The sequence below is a fragment of the Balaenoptera ricei genome, chromosome 9 (assembly GCF_028023285.1).
Source record: "Balaenoptera ricei isolate mBalRic1 chromosome 9, mBalRic1.hap2, whole genome shotgun sequence".
NCBI lineage: Eukaryota > Metazoa > Chordata > Mammalia > Artiodactyla > Balaenopteridae > Balaenoptera > Balaenoptera ricei.
In genome coordinates this window covers 107,268,294-107,290,053 of record NC_082647.1, presented here as the reverse complement: position 1 = coordinate 107,290,053, position 21,760 = coordinate 107,268,294, and the positions used below count along the sequence as shown (strand labels likewise).

The 21,760-nt window shown below is 53.4% G+C and overlaps 1 protein-coding gene across 9 annotated transcripts in view; it reads left to right on the top strand.

The window, feature by feature from the left end:
* TNS3 (tensin 3) overlaps positions 1 to 21,760 on the top strand; it is a 237,493-nt gene that overhangs the window by 161,955 nt on the left and 53,778 nt on the right. For all 9 annotated transcript variants that reach the window (XM_059934302.1, XM_059934295.1, XM_059934298.1 and 6 more), the window contains 3 exons: positions 17,902 to 18,065; positions 19,031 to 19,157; positions 19,246 to 19,329. In XM_059934302.1, the coding sequence (XP_059790285.1) occupies positions 17,902 to 18,065; positions 19,031 to 19,157; positions 19,246 to 19,329 (375 nt within the window). The remainder of the gene's footprint in view (positions 1 to 17,901; positions 18,066 to 19,030; positions 19,158 to 19,245; positions 19,330 to 21,760) is intronic.

Here is a 21,760-nt window from a genome sequence, read left to right as displayed (position 1 = left end):
GGCGGGAAGGCTGTCTGTGGGGCAGCAGCCTGCGAGCTAGAGAGACAGGGCCATGGGGGTGGTTGGAGGTGGGCAGTGGGAGGGATGCCAGAGGGACGGGTTCCGGAGAGTCGGGGCCGAGAGGCGCGGTGGGAATCCCGGCCACCAGGCCCGGCGGCAGGGTCGCGGGCCCTGAGGGGGTCCCTGTGTGCACCCTGCAGCTCTGGGGGCTGTCCTGGGCGGGAGGTGGGCACGGTGCAGGCTCTCACCCTTAGGCCACGGCTGTGCAAGGCCAGGGCCAGGCCTTCCTGCCCACCTGCGAGACCTGGGAAGGCTGGGGGTAGCTGTGGCGGACAGAGGTGGCCTCTGGGTGTACGGCTGAGTGGACGTGGGGCAGGGAGTTGGGATCCCGCCTGTGACAGGCTCTCCGTGTTGGCGAAGCAGAGGCTTTGGGGTCCCGGAGAGCTGGCCAGGGCGGCCTGGGAGGATGCCCCCGCAGGCCGGGGGCACTGGGACAGAGGTGGGGTGTCCGGGTCAAGGACTGGAGTGTCCGTCTAGAAGCTTCCACACAGAGGAGGTGGATGGGGCCAAGGCAGGCGTCCAAGCCTGCTGAGGTCTGGGGAGGTGGAGGGAGGGGTGGGGCTGCAAGGACCCAAAGGTCACCTCGGGGCTGAGAGTGAGGCCAGGCCCTCCCGTGTCGGCGTGTTGGTGTGCGTCCCCCTCTGGGGCATCAGCTGGTTCCCTAAAGGCCCTGCCTCTAGAAGTAAAGACAAGAGGGGTGACGGAGGAAGAGCTCTGTCGCTTCCCCCTGCTCCCGAGTCTGACCCTGAGTGCCGAGCCAGGATTGTTCTCGGGGCCCTTTCATCTTCTTAGGCCCCTCGGCTACAGGGGCGGATCCTGTCTTACAGTTGAGTTTCCAGAGGTGTCAGGAAGTGGCCCGCCCAAGGTCACATAGGCCATTCGCAGTAGAGCAGGATTCGGCCCCTGTGGCTGCACCCAGAGGCCCTGCCCGCTTTGCAGTCAGATGGAGTGGATTTCAGACCCGCCCGGGTCCAGATGGCCTGGGTTACCTGAGCTTTGCAGACCTTGGCCCTGCTTAGCTGTGCATTTGGCTGATTGTGTGACTTTGGGTTAAGGATGTAGTCTCTGAATTTCTGTTCGCTCTATCTGTTAAAAGAAACTCTATCACATGCCCGGCTGGTGGAAGTGTGCAGGAAGTGCTGGTCCGCACGCCCCCCTGTAGGGTACCTGGATCATAAGTGTGTGACATCCCCTCTTCCCTGAGTACCTGTGCCCCTGGATGTAAGTAACTTGGAGTTGGAAGGAGTTGGAAGAGCCTCCTGGGAGTAGATTATCAGACTCTACCATGTAGCTGTAGGACAACAGTAGTAATAGTAGCAGCTAAATAGTTGGAAGGATTTGGATGTATGAATCCACTGAATCAGACACATTCAGGAGATTCTGAGTTTAAAAAAGGTTTCATTGGGAACAAAGCTATCTGCATCCTGTCTCTTATCTCACCAAACCTACTTAAAAGAAATTGCTTGGAAAAATTAAAACCAGAAACCTTTTTTTTGGATTAAAACCTCCTTTGAGATTTGGAAGCAGTTGGAGGCATCTGAGTGTGTAGGGGGAAAAGGATTCCAAGGCTCAGGTTACAGTCTGACAGCCTCCTTTATTTCATTTGTTTTCCAGTTGATGGAACTCAGTCCCTAGTGACTTCTTCTCCTTTATTCTTGTAGCAATAAAACATAGAGCCTGGGATGTTAGAAAATCTCTTCATTTCCTCCACCCTTTCGTTAGCTGTTCTTAAATTACTTGATAAACTCATCGCTGTAATTATTGGAATTTTAATTTTGATTTTAGATCTTTTCTAGTTCCTTGTCTTATAAAAATAGTGACATTTTTTAAATTAAAGGACTTGAATATTTCAACAGACCCGTAAAATTCAGCACGTTCGGTTATTAATTATGCAAATTCAGTTAGAGTGTTTATTAATCCATTCATGTTTGATAGGAACCTCGGGCATTTGCCGGTTTTCTTTTATACTTTTAAAAACTATGGTGACGTCAATAGATTAGGTATAAGCAATGTGGATGCTAATCTTCAGAGACCTTTCTGAAATTTGCACGTGAGCTTCTGGTAGGAGGCCTGAGCAGCGATGAACACCTGCCAGCGGGGCATCTCATAGCTCACAGCACGAGGACTGGCCTTCTAACCCGGAGCTTGGCTTTCAACTCCAGAGTCAGCTCCTGTTTTAGGAAAGTGCCAAGCCGGGAAGTGTAGTGCCTTTGAGACTTGCACTACATTGATGAAAAGGATCTGGACAGTGTAAAGGGTTCTCAGAACAGCCTGCATGCAGACTTCTGGCTCTCACTCCGGGACATCTTGTATTGATAGAAATCTCATCAAAAGAATGTGCACGTCTGTAGCTTTCGGCCGCTTGAATTGAGGTGGAGAGAGAACTTCCTTCCCTCCCTGGCTGGTATAGAGGACACTGGAACCCATTTGATTTTAATATTTAAATGTCAGTATTTACGTCTCTTGGTTGCAAAAAGCTAGATCAGCCAGCAACAGAAAAAAAATCACTAGATGGCAAGGGAAGTCATAAAAGTGTACAACTAACCAACTGATTCTGAGCTGTGGAACGTTTCAGAAGGTTTGGGGATGCCGGAAACCTGTGCTTGGAAGATGTTCCAGATCCCCAGCACGCATCCATCCCCTAGATGGGGGAGGCCAGGGCTTCCAAGCTGAGCTGGTCCACGTGTGGCTCTCGGTTCTACCATGCTGAGTAGGAAGGGGACGATGAATCTGAAAGGCTCCATGACATTCCCAGGATGGTGGCTGTTACCCCACAGATGCATTGTCCCATGTCTGCGTGCCTGAGGCTCAGCCCTACTGATGTGGGGCAATATCTGACCAGAGTGGCCTCAAGTCTTGCACACAAATGGGAAGTAGGCCAGAAAGTTCCAAGACGCTGTAGCTTCTACGTGAGACCCCCCCGGCCTGCCTTGCATCTTGCCCCCAGATGCCGACTGCTGCACAGTGTCTTAATTCTGCCTGTAAGTAAAGGTTTGTCGCAGAGACCTCAGCATCCTGAAGTTAGTGAAATCCATCACTCTTTGCAGATCATGTCCTGACTATGAGAAAGACCACCAGTTATCTGGTGGTAGAGAGTTGGGAATGGTATTACCTGGAGCTCCTTCTGGGGACTGCTGCATGTCCCGCACAGCTCACATTGCACCAGCTCTGCAGGCAACAGCATGCCCACTGTGGCTCTGGTTATTTCTGAGACGAGAATTATATGTGAAGGCTAAGCATTTTCTGAGAAAGTCTACTTGCTATCAGCACAATAATAATAATGGTGAGGATGGTGGTGGTGGTAGGGATAGTGATGGTGGTGATAGTGATGATGATGATGATGATGATGATGATGATGATGATGATGTTGATGATGGTGGTGATGGTGATGATGGTGGTGAGGGTGATGGTGATGGTGGTGATGGTGATGATGGTGGTGATGATGATGATGATGGTGGTGGTGGTGATGATGATGGTGGTGGTGATGGTCATGATGGTGGTCATGGTGATGATGGTGGTGATGGTGGTGATGATGATGGTGGTGATGGTGGTGATGATGATGGTGGTGATGGTGATGGTGGTGGTGGTAGGGATAATGATGGTGGTGATAGTGATGATGATGATGATGATGATGATGATGGTGGTGGTGGTAATGATGATGGTGGTGGTGATGGTCATGATGGTGGTCATGGTGATGATGGTGGTGATGGTGGTGATGATGATGGTGGTGATGGTGGTGATGATGATGGTGGTGATGGTGATGGTGGTGGTGGTAGGGATAATGATGGTGGTGATAGTGATGATGATGATGATGATGATGATGATGGTGGTGATGGTGATGATGGTGGTGAGGGTGATGGTGATGGTGGTGATGATGATGGTGGTGATGGTGGTGGTGATGATCATGATGGTGGTGATGGTCATGATGGTGGTCATGGTGATGATGGTGGTGATGATGATGATGATGGTGGTGATGGTGGTGATGGTGATGGTGATGGTAAAGAAGATAGTGAGCACTGCCACATAGCTCCTGCCCCGTTCTAGGTGCTATGTTGAAGCTTGTCTGCATCACCCCTGACCTTCATGCCCACCATAATGTGTAAACAGCCTCCATCTGTCTCACTACGCATCTCATGACTGAGCCCTTATTCCACTAAACTCAGTTTTTGCCACCAGATCGAAACCCCTGGAGGGCAGTGCCAGTGACTTACTCATTTTGTTTCCTGACACGTGGGAATGTTTGTAAATAGAGGGGATCTGGTGCTGGTGGGAATGCAGGTGACCCTCCAAAGACCCATGTGTCTCTGCTGAATTGGCACGGGGACCTGAGCGAGGTTTATCACGGGCAGTGTGGGGCACCAGTCCCCACCCATGAAGCGAGAGTGGCCCCCACAGGTGGGGTCTCAGAAAGCCCTGGGAGACCTTGTAAAACGGGGTGAAATGTGGAGGCGTTTCACTCCCTGTAGGCGCTCAGCACCGCTGCAGCTCCCCTGCTCTGGGCTGACACCAGACCCGTCTGGGCGCTGCTGTGGCCTCATGCTGCCCCAGCCCCCAGGTCGCCCAGCTGTACTGCAGCCCTGCTCAACGGTGGGTTTCTTGGATCACATTTTTTAAATGAGGGGAGATTTCAACTGATAGTACCCAAGTAACAAAAGAAATGACTCAATCTGTGAAGTTTATGATTCCCTAGATGGCAGGAAGCCAGCTGTTGTTTTCCTCATACCTATGAGCTCCTTGTTTCCTGTTGTCAAAATATTTTATTCGTGGTACATCAACCCCCAGCCCACAATTGTTGGACCCTGGCAGACCCCGTGTTCTGCTGGCAGATGGCACTAGGACACTGTGCCAGAGCTCCTCGTGTGCTTCTGCAGACACAGACACCCCTGCACGAGTGCTCACCCGTGTCACAGGACTCATTTATGCGGAAGGAAATTCACAGTGAGTATCAACTTTCAGTATTTGATAGTGCAAAGCCTGTCAATTTAAATTATATGTTAAAGGGGCTTCCCTGGTGGCACAGTGGTTAAGAATCCGCCTGCCAGTGCAGGGGACACGGGTTCGAGCCCTGGTCTGGGAAGATCCCACATGCCGCGGAGCAACTAAGCCCGTGCGCCGCAACTACAGAGCCTGCGCTCTAGAGCCCGCGAGCCACAACTACTGAGCCCACGTGCCACAACTACTGAAGCCCACGCGCCTAGAGCCCGTGCTCCACAACAAGAGAAGCCACTGCAATGAGAAGCCCGCGCACCGCAACGAAGAATAGCCCCCGCTCACCACAATTAGAGAAAGCCCGCGTGCAGCAACAAAGACCCAATGCAGCCAAAAACAAAAACAAATAAATAAATAAATTTATTTAAAAAAATATTATATGTTAAACCCAAACCAAAGGGATCCAGTGTGAGAACCTGAGAGCCTCAGCTGTGGGTCCACAGCGTGAGTGTAGGGTCCCTGAGCGCGGGCAGGAGCTGCAGCGGCACGAGCCCACAGGGGCACGACAGGAGAGCCGGGGGCATCGGGGAGTGGAGAGCGGGGCCTCTCCAGGAGCACGTTCAGTGGAGGCTGTGCAGATGCCGGGGAGAGGCGGGGCCCAGGTGTGCGGAAGTGCAGCTGTGTTCGAGGACCGGGAATCCAGGTGCACGGAGACGAGGGAAGAAGGGGTGAGCGTGGACCCTGGCCACGTCCGCCATGAGACAGAATGCCCGCCCTCAGGATTTCCTCTGTTCCCCGAGGCCGCAGGTGCTGACGGCTGGAGAAAGGCATCTCAGGCTGACCCCGGCGTCACGCACGGCAGCAGGATTCAGGCCTGCCGTGGACCCCGGCCAGGTGCTGCGAGGCGGCTCCTCCACCTCTGAGGCCCTGGGGCGGCCCCCGTGCCTCCAGAGGAGCTGGGCTTCACAAAACCAAGAAGCCTCCACCAGCATCGCCCCTGCTCAAGGCACTACTGGTTCCTCTGGTCAAATGAGACGGCGGATGGCGTCCAGTCACAGAGAGGAAGCGCGAGGTCAGAGCGGGCGGGTGACTCAGGCTCAGACTTGGCCCATGGGCTCTTCCTGCGTGGCCAGCCTGTGTTAGTTCTTAGGCCTTTCCGGGAAGAGGGTCCCGGATCAGGGTCAGAACCTGCTGCAGACTGTGTGGTCTGGGGACGTGGTGAGCAAAGAGCGAGGGCTCAGGTCTTTTCTCTCCACCCTCAGGCCTTTCCGCATCGCCCTTCGAAGGCAAGGTGACTGTTTTCAGGTCAGGGGGTGCTCCTGTGTCCAGGGGGCAGGTCCTGGCGTCCCTGCAGGAGCCGGCAGCAGAGCGTGTGGGACCAGCAGCTCTGTGTCCTTGGCAGGAGAGGGCTTGTCCCACCCTTGGCAGCTGCAGGCGACCTCAGTAATAAGAGAGTGAAGGATGATCTCCACTGGTTTCCTCTGGGAAACACAAAGTACGAACTCACTGGAACTACGTTTTGGTTCTCTTTCGGTGGGTTTCAAACGGTGACGGTGGCCTGGCCATAGACAAACCTTTAGATGGCGGGTGTTATGCTCACAAGTCTAATGCAGTCTGGGTTTGGGTTCACTCATGTCATCTGAAAAGCTGTAGCAGAGTAGAGCTTCAGGAAATGTGTCCATACCCCTTCAGTTGAGTCATTTTTCATTCGGTATTGCGAGATGAGAAAGTTACAGAGATCTGTTGCAGAACAATCTGAATATGCTTAACATCATTGAACCGTGCACTTAAAAATGGTCAGGGTGGTAAACGTAATGCTATGTGTTTTTTAACACAAAGAAAGGGAGTACATTTTTAAAGCCCAGAATAATTTCTTAATTGATCTGCTTTGTGTATGCATCTTTGCATCCCTTGGAGTCTCTCAAAGTCATGGACTGCTCTGTGGGTGTCTGCCGGACGCTGTCTCCCTGCCGCCGCTTCCCTCCCTTTCCCCTCCCTCCTTCCATGCATAGGGTCCCGATCACACCGTTCTGGAAGGGGCTCGCGATCACACAGTTCTGGAAGGGGCTCGCGATCACACTATTCTGGAAGGGGCTCGCGATCACACCGTCTGGAAGGGGCTCTCGATCACACCGTCTGGAAGGGGCTCTCGATCACACCGTTCTGGAAGGGGCTCTCGATCACACCGTCTGGAAGGGGCTCGCGATCACACCGTTCTGGAAGGGGCTCTCGATCACACCGTCTGGAAAGGGCTCTCGATCACACCGTTCTGGAAGGGGCTCGCGATCACACCGTCTGGAAGGGGCTCGCGGTCATACCATCTGGAAGGGGCTTGCGGTTAGAGTTTCTGGCTGCCCGCTCTGATCATGGGAGCTCTGCATGCTTCTAGTTTGGAAAAGACTTCAGAGTGAGAAATGCACGGTTGCTGCTGGAAGCTGTTGTTGCAACTACTTTCTTTCATTGCATAAAAGCACATTATAGGGCTTCCCTGGCGGCTCAGTGGTTAAGAATCCGCCTGCCAATGCAGGGGACACGGGTTCGAGCCCTGGTCTGGGAAGATCCCACATGCCGTGGAGCAACTAAGCCCGTGCACCGCAACTACTGAGCCTGTGCTCTAGAGCCTGCGAGCCACAACTACTGAGCCTGTGTGCCACAACTACTGAAGCCATGTGCCACAACTACTGAAGCCAATGCGCCACAACTACTGAAGCCCATGTGCCACAACTACTGAAGCCCACGCGCCTAGAGGCCATGCTCTGCAACAAGAGAAGCCTGCACGCCGCAACGAAGAGCAGCCCCTGCTCGCCGCAACTAGAGGAAGCCCATGCAGCAGCAATGAAGACCCAGTGCAGCCAAAAATAAATACAAATCAATAAATTAAAAAAAAAAAAAGGCACATTATAAATCTGAGAGTTGATGAATCAGTTCCTTTTGCTGCAGCGACCCTCACCACACAAACAGGCAGATTCGGGTGCCCCACCTGGTCTCCTTGACGGGCGTCTCCCGACGTCCCTGAGAGGCCTGGAGTTGCGGCCTCTCCTGCCTGCTCTGGACCACCTGGGCCAGCCTGCAGCTGTGGTTCTCAACCCCTCAAGGCCATGGTTCTGTTTTTAGAACATCTGTTTTCTGATGCCATGTTCACTACCCTGAAATCAGTCATAGCTGATGCAAACTAGTTAAACACATAATTTAAAAAAACCTATGTAACACCCTAACCCTCGTGTTAAAAGGGTAAATAAAAAGAAAGCAATTTAAAATAAAATAACGTGCATCTCAAGGTGAAAACCCTTGGGCAGGCCAGCCTAGGAAACAGAAATCACCCCCTCACATCTTTTTTATTGGGGAAACATGCACCTAATGTAAAATTTACCATTTTAACCATTTAAAAATGTACAATTAAGTGGCATTAAGTACCTTCACAATGTTGTACAACCATTACCACTGTCTAGCTCCAGAGCACTTCTGTTATTTCAAAAGGAAATCTGTACCCATGGTCAGTCACCCCCATTCCACTCTCCCCGAGCCCCTGGCAGCCCCTAATCTGTTTTCTGTCTCTAGGGATTCGCCTCTTCCGGACATTTCACATAAATGGAATCGTATGATACGTGGCCTTTTGAGTCGGGCCTCTTTCACTCAGCATAAGGTTTTGCAGGCTTAAGGCTGAGTGATATTCGACTGCATGGACAGCCCACACTGCGCTTATCCAGTCATCGCTGGATGGTGACCTTTTGGTGATTGTGAATAGAGCTGCTGTGAATGTTCACGTGCAAGTATTCGTTTGAACCCCTGTTTTCAGTTCTTTGGGGTAATACCCTGAAGTGGAACTGCTGGGCCACGTGGCAATTCTTTTGTTACCTTGCCAAGGAGCTGCCCCCTCAGATGTTTGAAAGTCCGCTTTGGAGATCTCCGGAGGCCAGTAGTGACATTCCTTGCCTTTCGGTTGCTGTGTGGCTTTTTACACCTGTGCTTTAAATTACAAGCTTACTTTGAGTAAAACCTGAGCGTATTCCTGAAATTTCTTATAGTAGAAGGGTATGCTTCCTAGCTTTTTGGGCACAATCATTTCCCTTTTAAATAGGTCATTCTAGAGGAAATGCTACCACCTAACCAAGCACTTTGGAGTTCCCCAGTGGAAAGGGTTTTCACTTGCGCAATCCAAAAGGTAGGCTTTTTCACTTGGCCTCTCGGTGTGCTTTTGCTGGAGCCCACTGGTCTCGTTCCTGTACGCTTTCCTAAGGCTCTGGGGTCGGTCGGGTCAGAGAGGGCACCCCAGAAGGAACGACTGCTCCTGCCGAGGTCTTCAACATCATTCTGCATTCTGACTAGGGATTTCCAACAGATGTCACCCAGCTCTTCAAGAATATACCCTGCCGGTGAATCAATCCCTTTTTCAGCTTAAGGGAGGAAAATGTCCTTAAGTCATCCTGGGAACATTTAAGCTGGGAAGAGTGTTTGGGCTTTTTGTTGTCATTTTCCCTTTTCCACTCTCTCTCTAGAGGATGCACATGTTTATTTGAATGAGCTGAAGTCAGGAGGCCTCAAACTAACTCTGGAGCCAAGTAATCCAAACGAATCCTTGGTGATTGTTTTTGCTCCTAGGAATTCGAGGGAGTTTCCAGAACCCATCCGTGCAAGCCTTGATGATGCAGGCTTCATTCTTATATGATCGTATAAAGATAAATAAATAGTTTAAGGGTGCTTAAGGGTGCTTCACCTTGCAGTGGCCCAGATAGAAGATGAAGGTCATGTTCTAGGAGCTCATGAGTTTCCACCTACTTGTCAGAGCAGGCGTTGGCCACCTGGCTGTACAGGGCACTCACCCGGGAACTTGACAAAACGCAGGTGCTGAAGGTGTCCACACAGCTTCCGCCTCCAAAAGGTCTGGTTGAATTGGCCTGGGTCGTGGCTCGGGGGTCAGAATTCTTCTAAATGCTCCCCACTTGTGTAACTCCAGTGTGAATCCAGGGTTGAGACCAGCCCTGGTTCTCGAGCTTGTCTGTGTATTGGAAATGTGGGAGTTTAAAAAAAATGCTGACACCTGGGCCTCACGCCCGCAGGTTGTGACTTCACAGGTAAGGAGTGAGGCCCGAGAGTCAGCATTTTTAGTGTGATTCTGATGTGCGGCCACGTTTGAGAATCACTGTTTCACATTCGTGTTTCCTCTTGGGCCTGTGTCCCAGTCACCTGGAGGCTGACCCACTGTGTGGTGAGGCAGGAGAGCTTCCCCCTGCTGTAGAACTTCCAGGACAGGCAGGTGTCCTGTGCCAGAGGTCTGGGCAGTGACTCCCTGTGCTGGCCCTGCCGCAGGTGCAAGCTTTATTTGGGCAGGCAGAGTGGGTGCTATGACCCCACCTCGCTGCTTCTCAAGTTCCTCTTTAAATAGGATCAGATAGTCACCCGGATAAATCTGAATCTGCCCTAACACAGTGCAAGGGAAATACAAGTGTGCTCTGAGTTACCTACGACCATGTGTCTGCACTCTGTTGCGTAATTGGGAGTTCACTGTATTTCGGTGTAGAGTAGCCAAGGGGATCCTGGCTTTATAAGATCCAATTTTCTAGTATTTTTACAGTTTTCTAGTCGTCTGAGAAAGTCGCTTCTTGCACCTCTGTTGGCTCAGGGGTGAATTGGCGACCACAGTGCCACCCACCTCCCTAATTAGGCTGAATTCAGTGCTAGGTGCTAAGTGCTTGACGGGCACCCCGCAGTCTTGGCCTGAAAACCCCACTTCTCCAGGGCTCAGTGGGGGCATCCGGGTGCCCCTGTATGAGGACTGGCTCTCCTGCTCTGTCCTGAGCACCCCCGAACTTTCCCGCACTGACCCCATGCCACTTTCCTGTGGTGACCCGTGTAAGGGTGCAGTACCCGACCCCGATCTCAGCAGGGCTCCATCCCTACGAGTGGCCCGCATGACCGAGTGACCAAGCCTTGCTTGTCTCTCAGGCTCAGCGAGCTCCTACATCCCATAGGGAAGCTCAGCCCCACCCCCCCAAGCCTGGCTTGGGCTGAGACAGCACCTCGAAAAGCCGGATGCCCTCAGGCCCAGCACGTGTCCTTGACCCCAGCTCCACCTGTGAGTAAAGTGAATTGTTAAAACGCTGCGATTCTCAGGTCTTTGGGAGGGGCAGTGAGGGGAACCTGGGGACACCTGCCCCCCTTTCCGGCCTGGGTAGGTGGGTCCCGAGGCCTGGAGTGCATCGTGTCCGGTGGCAGGAGGAAAGGAGAGGGGTCTGAAGACCAGCGCAGGGACTGGCCAGGAGTGGGCCGTGTCTGGTTGTGTGGCCATTGCAGACCACGTCACAATGCCACGTGTTGGTGGAAAAAAAGCAGACCCCGAGGACGAGACTGGCAGGCAGCATTCTGAACAGGAAGAGCCGCCCCCGCACCGACCCTCCACGGAGACCGCGGCTGAGAGTGTGAGCGGGGCTCGTGCGGGGACGTGCGGGTCCCTGGAGATTGTTGGTAACTCTGTGGTCCTAGGTTGCCATGGTTTCTGCCCTGAACCCTACCGCTTCTGTGACTTGGAGGGCGGTGGTGTCCTGGGGCGTTTTCTAGTGGCCGCACCTGGGCCGAGCAGGGCAGGGGCAGGGGCACCGGCTCCAGCTGCCCTTTGCCTGAGGAAGGCCCGCGGGAGGGGGCAGTTTGCCGAGCCACCTGCAGGGTCCCAGCAGGCACAGGCACAGGGCTTTAGTGCAGCGACTCTGTGCTGCTTTCCATTCAGTCTCCTTCCTCTTTTCTTGGATCTGATTTCTCTACTGAAAAGGAAAAATATGGCCATGGCCGGATTTATGGAGTGGATTCTGGAATACAGTTCAACTCGTCAAGTGAAATGGAATCAAGGCCCTCCCTTGGGAGGGTGGGTAGCCTGCATCTGGCCATTGTTGGATGACCCAAGGGGTGTGGGCCCCCGCCCAGCGGTGCTCACGTCCCGACCTCGCGGACACCCTAGTCCTGCTCTCTTTAAGTTAGGGTAACTTGTACAGCTCCTGTGAGCTTATTGGTGCAGAAAGCCACCTCCCATAGGATTGTCTCTGTATCTGATGAGAAGCTCCAGCCATCACACACGGCAGACTTGTGAGAATGATAGGTTAATCAAACACCAAACACGTTTGTGTTTGTGGATCTTCACAAAGAAACTAAATACGGGCGTAGACCTCAGGCATATTGCAGGTTGGGCTCCAGACCATCGTCATAAAGCAAATATCGCCTCAATAAAGTGACTCAGATTTTTCTGGTTTCCCAGTGCGTATAAAAGTTACGTTTACACTATACTGTAGTCTATTAAGTGTACAATAGCATTATGTCTAAAAAAAAAAAGTAGACATACCTTAATTTCAAAATACAAAACAAGGTAATTGCAATAGTAATATAGACCACTGATTACAAGTTACCATAGCAAATATAATAATAATGAAAAAGTTTCAAGTATTGTGAGAATTACCAAAATGTGACACAGAGACACGAAGTGAACAAATGCTGTGGAAAAATGGTGCCGATAGACTTGCTTGATGCAGGATTGACACAAACCTTCAATTTGTAAAAAACAGTATCTGCGAAGTGCAGTAAAATGAGGTATGCTTGTACTAGTACAGAGTTAGTTCTACTAGAATTAGAACGAGTAGAGAAGGACTTGGGAAGGTCTGTGAGGTCAACTCGGAGTTCTACAAAATGTAAAGAAAACTTATTCTTCTTGAAGATGATCTGGATCTTGTTTTCCTGATTTTAAAAGTAAGACCTATTATTAGTGAAAACTTTGGAAGATATATTGGGTTGGCCAAAAAGTTCGTTCCGGCTTCCCGTAACATCTTATGGAAAAACCCAAACGAACTTTTTGGCCAACCTAATGGGTATTTTTTTAAACAACTATTCACAGTGCCCAGAATTCCACGACCCAGAGACAGCCTCTTGTGAACATTTTGGTACATTTTCTTATCTTTAAAAATCAAAATGAATTCACAGATATAATGGCACATGCTCACTTTTCCACGCTGCTCTTTTTCACGTAATGTTTTAGCATGTTTTCTTCCTTCACATTCCATCAAACAGGATTTCCAGTGACTGCATGAATCTTCCACTGGCGTGTTTGGTGGCTGCAGTTTCCACATTTGGTTCTTGCTGTGGGCTTGTGTCCTGCACTGGCTTTTGCTGCATTATGTCATTGAGCCTGGACCAGGCTCAGCGGTGACGGTTGTCCTCATTTCATCCCCGAGACGTCTGTCGGACCGTCCAGTGGGCACAGAGGCAGAACTGCTCCGCGCTTGGCCAGAGGCGGCCCGCCCGAGCGGGCCTGGGAGCCGGCGTCTGCCAGTGGGTGGGCCTGGGGTCAGATGCCCTTTGCCCAGCCCCACTTCCACCGTCAGACCAACAATTCTCGGACAGGAAGGCCTTTAAAACCCTCCTCCTCCTACCTTTGGTCCAGGCTGCTCTGCGCTCACCTGCTCTGGGAACTACACCCCCAGCCGGTGTTTTTTACTCAAATGCCAAAGGGGCCGTTTCCAGAGATTGTAAGGAATAAGCCATTATTAATCTGAAATTCACTTGAAGGGTAGAAGGATTTGAGAAGCAAAGCGGGCGTCAACTGCTCCTTGGCACGTGGGCAGAAGGAAGGGTCCCCGATCTCAGCCGGTGTCCCTTCCATCATCCGCGTTAGCCATTCTTAATCGTGGAGGTGCCGACAGCACCACTTGTCTGTGTGGGTGGGCCGTGCCTCCCAGGCCTGTGGGCCACCGTCTGCACTGAGCAGGCTTTCTGAGGTGGGAGGGGACAGTGTCACCTCCTGGCTGACCCGCCCCTCGCTTGGCACTGGCGAGCGAGGACAAGCAGCCCTGGGGGAGTGGAGTGTGCAGTGGGGGGTTTTTGGTCAGCTCCGCGGGGCACCACACGCCTGTCTGGAGCTTGCTGTGTGGGATAGGGCAGGTCTCAACCCGAGACCCCATTTTCCTCATCGGCAGCAACGACGCAGTACGCCGCCTGGCGGTTGTGAGGCGGCCTGCCTCTGCTTCCCGCTTTCCCCCCGGGCAGAGGTGGGCACGTGCGGGCACATCCCGGCGCCGCGGCTGCGTCGTGCACCCCTCCTCGTTTCTCCAGGAGTATCACCCTGGGGTCGGGATGGTGCTGGGGACCCTCCTGTGTACGCCGCAGTCTGATAGGAGGGCAGGGTCTGTCGCCTGCGGAGGCCTGGCCTCTGATGACCCTGGTGCCTGTATCTTTGCCTCTTTGGGAAGGGAAGACACACTCTGCGGGGAGAGCGGTGCTCTGTGCAGGTCGCAGCCTGGAAACGGGGTCCCCTGTGGAGCTTGTGTGCGTGCCCCGACCCCTGCTCTCCACGTGGGCCAGGCCCGTCCTGGCATAGACCCTCGGTGGCCGCCCGTGACCACACTCTTGCAGGCCGGGGAGCGGTGAAGTATTGATCCATGATTATTGAAGAATGAAACCCCTAACTGCTGAGCCACATGCCCTATTACTTAGGTTCAGTGAAGGCACTCGAGGTGGTATTTGATACAAAGAACACTTTACAGGAGAGATTTTTAAGTGAAGAAAAGTCTATGTGTTATCTTCATTTGTGCCTGAGAGAGACAACATCAAGAAATGGTTGCAGACCCCTGTGTTCCATAGGGACATTTCTGGGACCACTCACGGATGCTGTCTCAGGGCCTCCTCTGGAGGAAGCCCAGGACTGAGGCCACACATGGCTCCGAATCAGCTAAAATGACAGACTGAGCTCCCCGGCTAGACTATTACAGGGAACCTGGAGAGAGGCTTTAAAAGTCTAGTTAACATAACATTGTAAACTACACTTCAATTAAAAAAAAAATCTAAGCTTCCTTCTCTGGAACTGCCTTCTCAGTTCTGCATATTCCCTCTTGAGCCCTGATGCCACCTGGACATGTTTTTATAGCTGGGCCTTTGCAGTACATCCTCGAGGCTGGTTTTTATACGCAAGGACGTACACGGAATGGGGCCTCAGTTCCTGGAACCCTCTGGTTCAGCGGTCAGGGCTGAGGTCACGGGGCATGCCCACACTCTCTGCACCTTTCTGGGGCTTCGTGCCACACAGCGTGCTGGAGTGATGGCAGTGTGTTGTTTCCACAAAACACCATTTATTATCCTGCATGTTGAACGGAAGCTGTCTTCCCGTCCCCAGATCCCTTGTCCGGAAGGCTTTGGAGCAGCGCGGGCTCTGGCTCTCTTGGCTGTGATGGGCTGCGGGTGTCGGTTAAAGGGCCACTGAGCACCCAGTGCGCGACTTGGGTGGAGGCTTTTCTTTGACTGAGATGGTCCGTGCTCCGTGTAACCCCTGCAGCCTCGGACGAGGGCGCTGGCGCTCCCCCCTCAGGGCTGCCAGGCTCGCACGGGCCCCTTCTGTCCCCACTCCGCACCTTTGTTGCCCAGGTGACAGCACGCGAGCCCGATCCTCTGGGGGGCCAGCCTCTCCCTGCGGCCTCGCACCTCCCGGCGCCCCCTCCCTCGGTGGCTCCAGATGCCCATCCAGGGGCAGGTCTGTGGCGGTCAGGGGCCAGTCCTGCAGCGCCGGTCTCGTGGAGGGAGCAGGAAGGGGACCACGGGACGGCGGTGGCGCTGTGTCAGTGTGCATGTGCTAAACGCGTTTCGTTTCCTCCTCACCCCAGTTTTTCTCTGCAGGGGAGGGAAGGGGGCAAGCATTGTGCTCGCTTTTCACACAGTGAAACGGGGGCTGGAGGGTGTCCCCCAGCTGATCCCCCAGCTGGTGAGGGTGGACGTGAGCCTCCAAATCCCAAATCCTAGTGCCCTCTCCCCTCGCCCCTCCAGGCCGGGTCTTAGCGGGCAGCTGTTGGAAACGGAGGAAGGATGTCAGGAGGGGTGGAAGGATTCTGGGAGGGGCCGGCCACTCGGAGACCGGGTTGAGATCTCGCCCGCTGGGTCACCAGCTGAACGGCACTGAGCAGATGTCCTCCCGTGTGACACGGAGGGCTGTGGCCGGCTGGCCTCTGTCCGAGGAAGGGACCCTCGGGCAGCCGGAGGGTTTGGGGGGGGCGCCCTCGAAGGAGTCCCACTCCGCTCCTCACTGGACACAGCTGTTGAGTGTTCTCCCTCTGTGGACAGAGCTCCCTTCAGGCGGCAGCCTTTGAATTCCACGCAGCTTCTGAAAGGCCCTGCTGTGGGGGGGCACGAGGCTTGCCGGGGTGCTCACGTGACAGCGTGTTCACAGCCGTGGGCAGAGTCTCTCCACATGAGCCACGTGCACGTTGGTAATTTAAACCCCACCTTTAAATGCAGTGTCATCGTGACCGTCACAGTTGTAGGGTTTACATAGCTTAAATCTGAACTGTAGGGGAAACCCTTAACGCGTCTGAATTTTCAGAGGACATCATCGATAGGAACACTGCCATCCTAACAGCCTGCAGCAGGTCTCCCAAACCACCAGTCGTGAGATTCCACAGATGGATTGCAGCCCCCTCCCCCTCCCCCACCCCCCATAAAGTGAGTCTTAGTGGCTGGAGCCGGGCTGAGGATCTGTGACATTTCTTGCGCTGGACAGTGGGGCAGCGAATGCCGACTGTTGGCGCTTGAATTAAGCTTCTTTCCCCCCCCCCCCCGCCCCCCGCAGGATTCCTCGCTGTTAAGAGTCAAGCTGTCACGTGCAGGGTCCTCACTCAGCCCCGAAGCTCTGCGGGTGGAGTGGCCTTCAGGCCACTCTGGCCCCGACTGGGGCGGGCAGACAGGGCTCGCACACAGCTCCGGCGTGCTGTAGGTCACACCCAGCCCGATCGTATCCCAGAGCCCTGGGTGCCGTCCTGGTGCCTGGTCCCGCCCAGAAGCCGGTTCCGGAAGGCGTAGGCTGGCTCGCAGGAGCTGCCGGTTTCCGGGGCTGCTTCCCCCCTGCCCCGCGAGTCTGAGGATGCCCCTCGGTTGCACGTCCACGTGCAGCAGCCCCCGCGGCTCCCCTGAGCAACCGGTGTGGACCAGCTAGGACATACAAAGTTCCTTTGACACGTTGAAATAAAAAGTGTGCAGGTTAACAATCCTGATATCACTATACCTGTGTACTGGGATTGAGCATAAACAAATAGATGATTCACAGAGGTAACAAAGAACGGATAAAATTTTTTTTAAAGATGCAGGACAACATATCAAGAAGGTGACCGTTTGTGTAGGCAAATGGATATGTATTTAGGTTTGTGACTCAAGGAGAGATTTCTGTGTCTCTGGTCTGAGTGGTTGTTACCTCCTTGGTGGTCATAAAGAAAGGTGCAGGCACTCTGACCCCAAAGTTGACCGCAGATGCCCTGAGAAGGGGAAGATGGATTATGCGGGCAGAGGTCTCAAACTAAGTCCCAGGGCCTGCAGCCATCAGGGGGCCCACCCTGGGTTCTTTGAAGCTTGACCACCACCAAGAATCTTTCTTGCTCAGTCAGCGAGGGGAAAGAAGCCTCGATCCTGGGTCCCAGCCTTTCTCCGTCCCTTCTGCTTCCTGAGCACCTCCTGTGTGCCGGGCCCTGTTCTAGGCCCTGGGGGGCCGGCCAGGCACGATTCCCTGGTGGAGCTGACGCTGGGAGAAACGGACAGGACACAGACAACGGCAGTTCACACAGTTAACAGGATGAGCCTTGAGAGGGTCACGCTGGGTGAAAGACGTCAGAGGACGTCAAAGGATGTGGAGTGTGTGATTCCATGTACATGAAGTGTCCAGAATAGGCAAATCCATAGAGACAGAAAGTAAGCTAGTGGTTGCCAGGAGCTGGGGTTGGGAATGGGGAGTGAACGCTTAATGGCTATGGATGGGGTTTCATCCTGGGTGATGAAAATGTTCTGGAACTAGACAAAATAAAATAAAGAATGCCTCTGAGAAGTTTTAAAGCCAGTTTTAACTGAGGGTCAGTGCTCTCCTCCATGATGAAAGCGCCTGCAGCCCACGTGTCTCTCTCCTAACAGGTGACGAGCCACTGGGCGGAAGATTCCGGAAGCTGAGCCTCGAGCAGTATGACAACGATGCTGGGCAGCAGGCAGCCTTCTCCAAGTGCGGCTGGGGAAAGACCACCAGTGCGGAACAGGCCCCAAGCCTGGCGCCTTTCCTCTCTTCAGACAGCGCCAAAGAGGTATGCACACCGCCACCCAGAACCTGGCCTGAGCCCCGTCCCAAATCGCCAGTTCAGTTCCCCACCCGCCTTCGTCCCCATCTCACAAACGAAGTTCCTCCCTGAAGGCAGGTGGTGTTGGGGGGAGCCCAGGTGTGCATCAGCCGGGATCCTGCGTGGGATCCCCGCTCTCCCGAGAGAGCTGTGCGGGCGTGCACCTCACTCGCTGGGGTCATCTGAGCCTCTGCGTTCTGATCTGTAGAATGGGGATGAGGGGCCCAGCATGCAGGTGGGTCGTGAGGGTAGAGGTCTCAGAGCTCCATGGGTGGACGGCAGCAGCAAAGGGCAAACAGAAGTCATCGCAGAGGACCCCAAGTCCCCAACCCAAGGCCTCCCGGCATCCCCGGGTGGGAGGAAGAAAGTGGGTCAGTGTGGATGTGTGCTCCGTGGGGAGATCTACAGAGCATCTTTGGGGAGGCGTCCTTAAGGCTTTTATTCAGAATTGAAGTAAGACAGGTTGGCAAACCCCCCAACGATGAACCCTTTGAAATTAGGGTTTCATTGACTCTCAAGGTGGAAAAGTTGGAACCCAGAATAGACGAGAAAAGAAAGTCACCAGTAGTCTTAACACACACACAGAACCAGTGTTAATATCTGGGCTGTGTCCTGCCAGCCTCTTTTCTGTGCCTGTGTGTTTAATTCACTGGGTATTTTACGTATCTGTGAACACACTACAGGTGACGATTCTTTTACTTAACGCTCGCTTTCCCTCTGCTGCACAAACTCTCTGCTAACCCCACTTATGAGCTGTGTAATGTTGACCACGAGACACTTGCCTCTACCTTGACTGTTATTGAAGCTTCTTCCAGTTTTCCGTGGCTGTCTCCTGTCCCCAGTCTCAGACGAGGGTTGGCTCAGTGGGTGCCGGGGGCCCCCAGCTGTCTGGAAGTGGCCTTCACCTGACCAACCCCCCTTGCCGATTTCAGGCGGTGATCACCACGTATCCCTCAGACCTGGGTGTGATCGACGGCAGGATCTTCTCTCCAACCATCAGTGGCAGTGAGTCCATCTCTCCCACACCAGCATTTCCTGTGTCTCCAGAAACGCCATATGGTAAGAAAGAAGCAGAGCTCATAGTGTGCAATCCCACCCCTTCAGGGAGCAGAAGGGAACAGCCTCTTACTCTGCTTTCTCTTTCCAGTGACAAGAAGCCCACGTTATCCTCCGTTCAGCCCATCCGGGCCGCAGATGGGCAGCCCCAGCGGTCTGTACAAAGGAGCTCCTGGTAAGAAACCCACCTCCTTTCCTCTGCTCTGGATGTCCTCTCATGCAGAAATATTTCCACGTGTGTCACATCTCAGAAATGTGGCTCTGGCTGGGGAAGGTGCAGGGACACTGCTGTGTAGCCCGCTGGGGTTAGCAATGGTGTTGAATCTCTGCCTGGCATCCTGCAGGTGTGCTTCTATTTTCTTCTGTTCACTGAGCACTTTCAAGCGTTGATGCGGAGGGTCATGGTGCTCTCAGCAGCCGAACATCGGTGCTTTTCAACTCCTTGTGGCATTACTTGGAGTTGAAAGAAGAAACTGGAGCACCCGACCCCCCCTTTTCAGAGGAAGTGGGGGCCACAGAGAGCAGCGAGCTCCCCGCTCTGAGTGGCACAGCTGCCCTCGCCCGCTGCCCGCTCACACAGACCTGTCCTGGCTGCTTACATTCTCGGCCACCATCCTGGATCTCCCCAGCGAGTGGCCGCTTCTGGACGGGTCTGCTTCCTCCCTGGGCACGTGCCATACTTGCGGGGTCGAATTTGTCTGTGCACCGGCCCCGGGGAGGGAGTTGACGCGGCGGTGGTGGGTTCCTCAGCACCCCTTCCTGGTATGGACATTCCCCACCTGCCTTGAGAGTTCAGGACAGGCCTGGCCCTGGGCAGGTGGGGAGGGGATGTAGCTCAAGCCGAACTTACACTTGAAAATCGCTCTTCTCTGTAATTGTGGATTCCTTATGCGGCTGCTTTTCTGCCCTGGGGAAGCTGAGTGAGGGTTCCCACTTCTGCTCATTAGATGCACTTTTGGGGGAGGGGGAAGCAGACATTGTGTTTAAATCCCACCTCTTAACGCAGGGGAGGTTGTAGTGATGACAGCTAGCTCCATTTTCCTTCTTTTTCCAGAGAAAACGAGATCCATGTGTCATTTAAGAGAAGGGCCATTTTTCTTCCAAAATTTCCTTTCTGGTTTTAGGACCGTAGAGGCTTGCTTTTAGCATAGAATTAAACTGCACGTCTTTCTTAGCAGGTGTGACCGAAATGAAGGGTAAGAAGAAACGTGCGCTGTGTTGGTGCGTTTGTGTGTACGTGTAGGAGCACAGCATGAGAAGTGCCTGTGTTCCTGTGTGTGTGGTGCACGGACTCACACACGTGAAGCCGTGTGTCTGTTCTTCTATGTTTTAATAATTTAGATAGAAGCAGAGGGGCATGCCTCCATTTCCACGCAGCGCCCTCCTCCCTGAGTCGACCGCGATTAATGGCTAATTTGAACGTATTTAGTGGATTCCGGCTAGAACCCAGCCCTCTGACGTGGAATTCAGTCAGATCCCACCACTCCAAGACCAGGTGCATTGGAAACATGCTGGTGACAGCAGTAGAGGGTGGATGTTAAGCTTGAGGAAAGAAAGTCCCAGAGAAAACCTTCAGACTCGCTAACAGCTCCGAACCTGGGCCGCTGGGGCCGTTGTGTGCAGCACCACGAACGCTTCCTGAACTTGAGAAGGGCCTGGGGGCTGAGCGAGGTCGGCGTGCCCGGTGTGCGACGCGGGGCGACTGTCCCGGCCTGGAGCATCAGGCCCTGGGGCAGGCGTGGGCTGCATGGGCCAGCGTGTCCATGTGTGACAGTGGGCCCTGCACGTCCAGTGTGGATTAGGCTTCTGTGCAGCTAGTGTGTCTAAGTAACTTCGGTGTGCAGATGTCCGCACGGAAGAAGTAGGGCTTTGATTTCAAATACAAAAAGCAAACATGTGAAATTGGAGCCGTTTAATCTTAAGAACACCTTCCGAGTCTTCCATGCTTTCATTTCGGCAGTCCCTGAGGACGTTAGCCCAGGAAGAGCTCAGAGACACGCACACAGCACTGGCTGGGGGCCCCGTGTGCTCTGCCCAGTCGGGGGGTGGGCGGTGGCTGACCCCTGAGACACAGCGACGGTCGTGGCTCACACTTCGGGACTACCTTCACCCCTCTTCTTTACAACAGGATTCCTTCAGTCTTGCGGTCGCGTTATAGGGGCCTTGGTTCCTTTACCGCATTTGCACATGAGGAAATCGACACAGGGAAGCGGAGCAGGTTGCCTGAGCTCACAGCCAGCAGTGGCAGAGCCAGGATTCCATACCTGTCAACCTCACTCCACAGCCAGGGGCTTTTTATTCCAAATTGTCAGATTGGAAGGGCTTGTTTTTCACTTTCCTCATCTACACTGGTGGTGACAAAATGTCAGTACTGAAAAAGCACATGGAAAGTCTTGGAGGTCCTGGATTTAAGTCCAGTCGTGGAATAAGTGGGACTCGTATACTTGGTAACCTCTGAACCTGTTTCCTCATCTAAAAATATAGGCAATAACACCTCATTCATGACCACTGTGCAGTTTCAGGCTGTAGTATCTGTGAGGTACCCAATGCCTGGTTCTGCATCACTTCGAGCTGGATACCAATTGCATATAAATGAGAATATTGGC